The 8,555-nt window shown below is 62.1% G+C and overlaps 1 protein-coding gene across 2 annotated transcripts; it reads left to right on the top strand.

Moving 5' to 3' along the window:
• Positions 1–798: 798 nt before the first annotated feature.
• Positions 799–8,555, top strand: ARX (aristaless related homeobox). 2 transcript variants are annotated; one of them, XM_056488230.1, is made up of 6 exons: positions 799–1,076; positions 2,126–2,846; positions 4,089–4,134; positions 6,057–6,126; positions 6,211–6,385; positions 7,270–8,555. In XM_056488230.1, exons 1-6 carry the CDS (start codon positions 884–886, stop codon positions 7,508–7,510), a joined length of 1,446 nt encoding a protein of 481 aa, XP_056344205.1. In that variant the 5' UTR covers positions 799–883; the 3' UTR covers positions 7,511–8,555. The 2 variants fall into 2 exon arrangements, with proteins under 2 accessions (XP_056344205.1, XP_056344198.1); XM_056488223.1 differs by having other exon boundaries at positions 6,057–6,385.

Genomic DNA, 8,555 nt, shown 5'->3' with positions numbered 1-8,555 from the left:
GCCCAACAGGGAAGGGAAAGGAAGCATAAAAAACCGTCAGAGTTCTTCTGGCCCCCAGCGGCGTGGAAAACGCCAGCGGAGGGGAGATACGAGTGCGGAGAAAGGCGGAGGCTGTCAGGGCAGGGAGGAGGCTGCCGGGCAGCACCGCACCGGGCTGCGCGCCCCGCCCGGCCCGAGGGAAGCGCTTCCCGGTTCCCGCACTCCGCTGGGAAGGGCCCCGCCGCGCCGCGGCCGCTGCAGGCGCTGCGCAGGTGCTGTCACAGCGCCGAGCGCGGACCCGCATTTCAAACACCGGCGGCGAGCGCGGCGAGCGCGCGGCCCTGCGCAGCACCGCGCCGGGCGGGAGCTGCCCGCGGGAAAACACGGCGCGGATCCCCCGGCACCGCCCACGCCCTCCCGCCCGGGAATTGCCGGGGGCTAGCAAGGGGGCGGGCGGGGACCGGGCCGCCGTCGGGGCGGGGGAGTGGGGACGAGGCAAGGCGTGCCGCGGGAACTCCGCCGCCGCCGCCCATCCCGGACGCCCCCGACGGCTCCCCCGAGCGGGTCCCCGCCGGCCGCCGCCCCCACGGAGCGGGGGCGGAGCGCTGCGGGAGGGGAGGGGCGGGGCGGGGTGGGGGGCAGCGCGGCGACACGGGGCGGGCGCCGATCCGGGGTGGTCCGAGCCGGGCTTTGCCGGGCGCCGTGTGTCGGCGGCCGCCCGGCCTCCGGCGGGAGCCAATCAGGGGGCGGCTGCCCGCACGTGGAGCCGAGGGGACTCAAGAGCGCCGCGGCCGCCGCTCACTCCCCCCGTGACGGGCGTCCCGGCGGCACCGGGCAGCGCCGCGGGGGCGTCCGCGCCGCCGCTCCCGCCCCGGCCCCACGGCTCGGCCCCGCTGCCGCCGCCATGAGCGGCCCCTACCCGGAGGAGAGCTGCGCCGAGCGCCCCGAGTGCAAAAGTAAATCGCCAACTTTGCTGTCCTCCTACTGCATCGACAGCATCCTGGGCCGGCGGAGCCCCTGCAAGGTGCGGCTGCTCGGTACCGCGCCCACCCTGCCCGCCATCGCCACCCGTCCTGACACCGACAAGGCCGCGCAAGGTAAGCCCCACCGTCCCGTCCCGCTCGTCCCGTTTCGTTTCCCTGGCGTCGGGCAGGCCCGGCTGTGTGTCCCCCCTTTTCTGTACAGCCTGCAGCTCAGCCCCGGCCCCGCTCCCCGCCTGCACCGCACGGCCGGGCTCCGCCTCGGAGCTGCGGTCGCTGTTATCCCGTTACCGTGCTCGTTAGCAGCTGCTGTGCTGCCAGGAAGCGCGGCCGGAGCCGTGCCCGGAATCCGTCACAATTCTTTCCCTGGGGGTCGGGTGCCGGCGTTTTAGGCTGTTCTTGCTTTCGATATAGGAGTAATTTTTAAAGCCAGAATAAATCGGTGCGAGATGCGATCTGTGTGGGGGAAAGCCTCGCCCGTTCCCATTAAACCTGTAACGGATTTCGGCGAGCGAGCCGGGGCCGCGCCAGGCAGCAGCCCGGGCGGTGATAACGGGCCCCGGCAGCTGCCGCCCCCGGCCCCAAGTTGGGAGCAGCCCCCTCCGGAGCCGCGGGGAGCACGGATGGGCAGCTCCCACGGGCGGCTTCTCTCCCGCTTTCCCGGCGTACACCGGCGGCCGGGATTATTTCCTCCAAAGCCAAAACCAGACTTGGTGAGAGGGGGAAAGATTATAGGAGAGGGGAGAAAAAAAAAAAAAAAAATGCCAGCGGAGACATCCGGTGCCACCGGGCGGGCGCCGCGGGATCAGCGCTGCCCCGCCATGTGGGATGGGGTCCCGAGCTGACCGCTGTCGCAGACGTGCCGGCACAGGCCCTGGGCTGCCAGAGCCCCCGCAGCCTGTCCCGGCCCTGAGAAGGGCGCTGGGCCGGGCTTAGCGGCCGGGACGAATTTCTTCCCAGGCTGGAGCAGCGGAGCGGGCCGGGACCGGCCTGAGGGACATGATAGGGGGTGGAAACTGGTGCACGAAGGCTCTATTCTTGCAGATCGTACTGACCGTGTCTCTCCTTCTCTCTTCTTTTCTTTCTTTCCCCCGCACCCTTCTCCCCGCCACGCCTGCCCGCTCCGTCCGACTGCTGCGGCCGTCTACGACACTTTCATGGCTCAGGGTCCCCTAAGGGCAGTCCCCCCTTCGAGCCGGCCGAGCTGCACCTTCCCCCCAAACTGCGCCGGCTCTACGGGCCTGGCGGGGGCCGGCTGCTGCCGCCGCGGGCAGCGGGGCCGCGGGGGGACCGGCCGGAGGGGCGACCGGAGGGGGGCGCGGGCCCCGTGCCCGCTGCCGCCCCGTGGGACACGCTGAAGATCAGCCAGGCGCCCCAGGTCAGCATCAGCCGCAGCAAAAGCTACCGTGAGAACGCGCCCTTCGTGGCGCCGCCGCCCGCCCGGGACGAGCTGGGCAGCCCCGCGGCGCACGTCGAGGAACGGCCGGGCCCTGCCGCGCCGGCCGCGGAAGAGGAAGAGGAGGAAGAAGACGAAGAGATGCTGGAGGAAGAGGAGGACGAGGAGGAAGAGGAGCTGGAGGACGACGAGGAGGAGGAGCTGCTGGGCGAGGACGGCGGGGGGCTGCTGAAGGATGCCCGCCGGGGCGCCACCGCGGCCCCCGGGGCGGAGGGCGGGGATCTGTCCCCCAAAGAGGAGCTGCTGCTGCACCCCGAGGACGGCGAGGGCAAGGACGGCGAGGAGAGCGTCTGCCTCTCGGCCGGCAGCGACTCCGAGGAGGGGCTGCTCAAGAGGAAGCAGCGCCGCTATCGTACCACCTTCACTAGCTACCAGCTGGAGGAGCTGGAGAGGGCCTTCCAGAAAACCCACTACCCCGACGTCTTCACCAGGTACCGGCGCCGGGGCCCCGGCCGAGCGCGGAGTGAGGGAATCCCGGGGGGACGGGATGGGGCCGCAGTGTGCTTCACCCACGCCTCCAAACCGCCCCAGGCGGTGAATCGTGCCTCGGGCAGCCACGGGCTGGGAGGAGACGGGCAACAGGGCTCAGGGGGGACCCAGGGCCGGCAGAGCCCGGGCAGGCCCGCCTGAAGGCCGCCGCCGGGGGCTATTTTTATCCGCTGCCTACCCCTCCTCTCTCCGCGGCCGCGCCGGGATCGGTTACGCGCTGCTCGTGGGCTGGAGCGCGGCCCGGGGAAGCCCCGGCAGCAGCAGAGATCAAAGCGCCGCTGCCTAAAAATACCGGTCCGGCACGTCGGGGCCTCTCGGTGTCCGGAGTTGCCCCCAAGGAGCCCGGCGGGCTCCAGCCCAGCTCTGTCCACACTTTCGGGGGCATTTTCCCGTTGAAAATGGGAGCGGGTCTGGCCAGCGGCTCCCTTGCGGGAAGCGCAAGAGGGAGAGAGGCAGAGCTGCCAGCCCTCTCCCCGCGCTGACCTAAAATTGCAGCTATCCCCCCTCCCGCCTTAAAGCTAGAGGGGGGCATCGAGTCCTCAGAGTCGCACTTTTCGATCACGGAGCCCTCCCGGTTTCTCGTTTGTTTTGGCCGGGGTGTCGCGGGCGGCGTTGGAACAGGAGTGTTCACAGGGGTTTTTTTTCCCTGGACCTCGGAGCCGCGCATCGCCCGCGGGGCTCACTTCGGGCAACGCCTGGCCCCGGGAGCGGCTGCCCGGGCTGTGTATGGACATGCCGCACTTTTTTCGTTGGTGTTTTTTCACGGCTTTGGGTTTTGCTCCAGGGTTTTTTATGCCCTGAAGGCGCGGGGCTCCGGCCGCGGCAGGTTCCCAGTTATGCTGGGAATGCTCCTCTCTGGGACACGGAGCTGATGAGCCCTTTGCCTTAGTGTTTTCCGATTTGCCTTAATTGTGGCAATGTGAACATCCTGTGGAGCTTCCCGGGTGCTGTCCCTTACACGGCGGCTGCGGCTGGAACCGGCCGAATTTGTGAAGCGGCGGGGAGGGGATGCCAAAACCCTAGAGTGGCGAGAGGCGCCCGGCTCGGCGGTCCGGAGCCGGGCCGAGGGCGGCGACAGGCGGTGTTCGCCCGCGGCCCGGCCCCGCTCGCCTCGGGCACCGGGATTTCGGGCACGGGCGACTCGAGGTGCCCCGGGCTGACGGCGGCGTCTGTGTCTCCCCCAGGGAGGAGCTGGCCATGAGGCTCGATCTGACAGAAGCCCGAGTGCAGGTGAGTGGCAGCGGCGGGACCGGGACCGGCGCGTCCCTCGGCGGCGCCCAGGGGAAGGGCGGCCCGACCCTCCTCGGCGGCGCCCCGGCCCCGCCAGGGCCGAGCCATCGGTTGGCGAATCCCCGTGTGAATAAAACTCGGGGCTCCCTTTTCGGTTGTTAGAAACCCGCTCGGCCGCAAGTCGGGTATTTGGCTGCCATCAAATCTCCAATCGGGCTTCATAAAAGCCCACTTAGTGCTAGAACAAACAGGGCCATTTGAAGGCGAAATGTTGTTTGATTTCCTCTCCGCCTGCACAAGGAGCTGGCTAATGCTATTTGATTTCCCATTTTTGATAGCAATAAGCCTGCATTGATCTAATAGTGAGTGAGTGCAATGCTATTAAAGGTGTTTGCCGCTCCATACCAGAGTGCATTTCCCAACCCCGGTCTCATAACCAAAGAGACGATAAACATTGGGATGCCCTGATTGCCAACAGAAAACAGATGTCTCTGGGTCTGAAGCTGAGCAAATCACTTTACAGTTAAAATCGGGCGCTGATAAAGCATAATAAATTCCATATGGCTCATTTAATACACAACAGCTTCTTGCATTAGAGGGGCTAATGATGAGATTTGTCCCCTCCTTTCTGTTGACACATTTCTCCATTGTCAAACAGAGATGTGACAGCAAATCAGTATTTTCAGCTCAGGGGAACAAGTCGTGGGAAAGTTAAATAACTTTTTTTAACAGAAAGACACCCCCTTTCTTTCTCCTCTATTCATGGCAGAAGATGTAATTAAGTGAATATGAATTATGAGAGTCCCTTCGTTTACCTTTGGGTGTACTCAGACTTATTAATTCAATAAGGGGGAATTGTAGCGAGGACAGCTTGCTAATTGAGTTTTAGCGAGGAGAGACGCTCCCTCCGTGCCAGGCTGTTGCCTTCAGCACGAACACAATGTCTTTTCGTCGTGGGTACCCAGATAGGCGTGCGTGGAGATCAATTCCCGCTGAACAACTCTAGGAGAGACTCGCAGTGCTGCTGCCTTTCCGGAAAGAATGGTCTCATACTGAGCTTACAAAGCCGAGAATAACAGGAAAAACTCTGCCCACACCTGCCCCAAAAGATTTACAAACGTCTGTCTCTCAAAGTCTCTGTCTGTAGGTGCGTGTGATGGCCCCACTCTTGATTAAGGGAATATTTTCTTTTCTTTTGAAATGAGGTTTATTTTCATCTACCTCTCTCCTGCTTTAAGCAGTTTTATTTCACGATTTTTGCTCTGTGGGATGGGTAAAAGAGAGAAAGGACAGCAGTGCCATGGCATCCTAACTAACTTCCTTAATATTGATCTTAAATGGGCAGCCTTGAAATCTGTATCTGGTGCTTTGGTTGCCTCACAAATTATTTCTTAGTTTCAGACGTCAGTGAAATTACGACTTTTTTTTTCTCTCTTTACATCTGAAGAGAAAAAAAATCTACGATCCCCAAACTATATAATTTGTAAATATGCCCTTTAACGAAAAAAAAAAAAAAAAGTCTCGGTGTGGGTGTGAGTGGAGAATAATTCCCGCATAGTTCCCCTGGGAAATCGTAGTGCCGCTGCTCCAGCGCAGGGAAAGCGCTGCGGGAGCCGCCTCCCGCTCCGATCTGTGCCCGCACCGCCGACCTGCCGCAGGGCTGTGCGGGGGTGTTGGAGTGCTGCGCCCCTCCGGGAGCCGGGCCCGCGGCAGGCCCTGGGGCGGCACCGAGAGCCGCGGGTCGGCACAGCCGGGGCACCGGCACACGTGGGCCCCGCGGGCCGGCCTCTTTCGGGGCGATCCCGCTTCGGGGGCGGCGGAGGATCGGTCGCCGTCGGGCCGGTGCGGGGCTCCCGAAGGGGCTCGCCGCTCCGAGGGTGCGGGCAGGCGTTATTAAAACCGGTTTTTCTTTTGGCTTTCAGGTATGGTTCCAGAACCGTAGGGCTAAGTGGCGGAAGAGGGAAAAGGCTGGGGCTCAGACACACCCCCCAGGTTTGCCTTTCCCTGGTCCCCTGTCAGCAACTCACCCCCTCAGTCCATACCTTGATGCTAGTCCTTTCCCTCCTCATCACCCAGCTCTAGACTCCGCCTGGACCGCCGCCGCCGCCGCGGCCGCCGCCTTCCCCAGCCTGCCGCCGCCGCCCCCCGGCTCCGCGGCGCTGCCCCCCGGCGGGACCCCGCTCGGCCTCGGCACCTTCCTGGGCGCGGCCGTGTTCCGCCACCCCGCCTTCATCAGCCCCGCCTTCGGCAGGTACCGCCCGCCCCGCGCCGCCGCCGGGGGTCCTGAGGGGGCGCGTGGGGCCGCGCGCGCGGAGGGATAGAGGCCCCGCGCGGGACGCGCCGCGCCGTTCGAACTTGGAGCGCCTCGCAGCCGGCGCCCATTGGGCCCCGCGCCGGTCACGTGCTTCCGCCACGGCCGCTGATTGGCGGGGGCGGCTCCCCCCCGGCTCGGCCGCGGTTCCCCCGTGGGGGCGGCCGGGCCGCGGCGGCGGCGGCGGGAGCCCGGGCGTGCCCGAGGGACAGGGCCGCGGAAAGCGGCGCTGCCACAGAAACCAAACCCGTGCGGGTTTCCCTCCGTGCACGCGTGCCCTCTGCTTTGCTCGGGGCGGGGGTTGCTGCTATTTGGCCGTTCGGGATGAACACAATCCGCGACATCCCGGGCTCCGCGCGCCACTCCGGCCACGGGGGAACAGTCACGGGCAGATTTTAGCCGCGGGCGCGAGTGGGGCTGAGCGGCTTGCACGGGTTCGCTTCGGGATGAGCTCCCGCGGAGCCGCGGGCGGAGCGCGGGCCGCGCCGGGAACGGGGGCAGCGAGCGCTGCCTGCGCAGCCCCGGGGGTTCCCCCGCATCCCTCCCCGCCGGCTGCAACGCCGGCCACTGCCCCTGACCGTGGCAAGTCGGGGAGGACCAGGCTCACAGATTTTTTTTTTTTTTTTTTTTTTTTTTTTTTTTTTTTTTTTTTTTTTTTTTTTTTTTTTCCCCGGAAAAACAATCTTCCGCCGTCCCGGCGTGGGGTGTTTGCAGCGTGTCTCTGTCCCGTCGCGTCCGCGCTGGGCGGGAAGGCGGCGAGCGGGGCCGTGCGGGGCCGGCTGTCCCCGGCTCGGCGGTGACGGCCGTCTGTGCTTCCCTTGCAGGCTCTTTTCCACCATGTCCCCCCTGGGCAGCGCCTCCAGCGCCGCGGCCCTGCTGCGGCAGCCGGCGCCGGCCGCCGAGGGCGCGGTGGGCTCGGCGGGGCTGGGGGACCCGGCCAGTGCCGCCGCCGACCGGCGGGCATCCAGCATCGCCGCCCTGCGGCTGAAGGCCAAGGAACACGCCGCCCAGCTCACCCAGCTCAACATCCTCCCCGGGAGCAGCACGGGGAAAGAGGTGTGCTAAGGCACGGCTGCCGGCCGCGGGGTGCGGGTTAGGTTCCTTTAGGGGGGAGAGAAAAAAGAGAGAGGGAGAGGAGAGTAAATACGCGAATCAATAAAGGTCACCTCAGACAGCACGAATCAAGACCAAACGGGGGAAAAACAATAATGTTTTTTTTTAAAAAGAGGACCAGCAGCTGAGACTGTAGTAGGTTCTCAAGTTAGGAACTTGGAGAAAGCGAATGCCTCTCGCATCAGCCCTCACACGAGTGAAACGACGCTTAAAACCTCCTGAATAAGTAACTCCTTGGCTGGTGCATTTCTTAAAAGTACCACGTGTCCATTTCCTCTGTGAACATTAGTGGGGGGAAAAGTAGAAAAAGAAAAAAGGAAAAAAAAAAAAAAAAGCCCTAATAAAAGTTATTCTATATTAGCGTTTCGTACACTAAATATTTTTCCTTCTGTTTATCTGGCAAGAAAAAAAAAAAAAAAAAAGAAACAGAATTGTAATTAAGAAAGTGATGAAAAAAAATAGAGAAACCAAGAGAGGGGGAATGCTACCCACATCTTCTTAAAATAACATCCTAGGATGTTAAATTGGTCAGTTAGAAGCGCTGGAGAACTATTTTACATGTTGCAACGAGCTGCATATGCTAACCAAGGATGCTGCCAGTGCAGACTGAAAGTAAATTTGATGCTGTAAGATAACCAGTGCACTTAGGGGAAAGGTTATATCTTTTTCTTGTTATATTCTTTATCACTACACCAACCAAGGTTTTTATATCAAACCAAAGGGAAATACACTGCTAGAATATGGACTGTTTAAGTCACTAAACTGTGATTATTGATTCTGTACATACCATTGTTATAAAAAAGAACAGAGCTTTGTATATTTGAAAAGTTATAAAACAATTGCACTCAGTGTAGTGTTGTAAAAGTTTGTCATTCTGTAGATTCTTACTGTGTTGTAGATATAATAGGGTTCCTAGACAAATATTTATGTACAAACTCTTTATTTAACTTATTAACTGTAGAGGTTTCTGAAACCCTCAAGAGGCGATGGTACAGTA

This window comes from Oenanthe melanoleuca, chromosome 1 (genome assembly GCF_029582105.1).
Source record: "Oenanthe melanoleuca isolate GR-GAL-2019-014 chromosome 1, OMel1.0, whole genome shotgun sequence".
Lineage (NCBI taxonomy): Eukaryota > Metazoa > Chordata > Aves > Passeriformes > Muscicapidae > Oenanthe > Oenanthe melanoleuca.
The sequence above is the reverse complement of the archived record's forward strand: the minus strand, read 5'-3'. Positions and strand labels throughout refer to the sequence as shown.

What these genes read in the sequence shown, in the direction of transcription:
- ARX (XM_056488223.1), top strand. Translation starts at nt 884, where the DNA reads ATGAGCGGCCCCTACCCGGAGGAGAGCTGCGCCGAGCGCCCCGAGTGC. An exon ending in CACCGACAAGGCCGCGCAAG is followed by an intron (nt 1,077 to 2,125) that starts GTAAGCCCCACC and finishes TTCATGGCTCAG; the next exon opens with GGTCCCCTAAGGGCAGTCCC. An exon ending in ATCAGCCCCGCCTTCGGCAG is followed by an intron (nt 6,386 to 7,269) that starts GTACCGCCCGCC and finishes CTTCCCTTGCAG; the next exon opens with GCTCTTTTCCACCATGTCCC.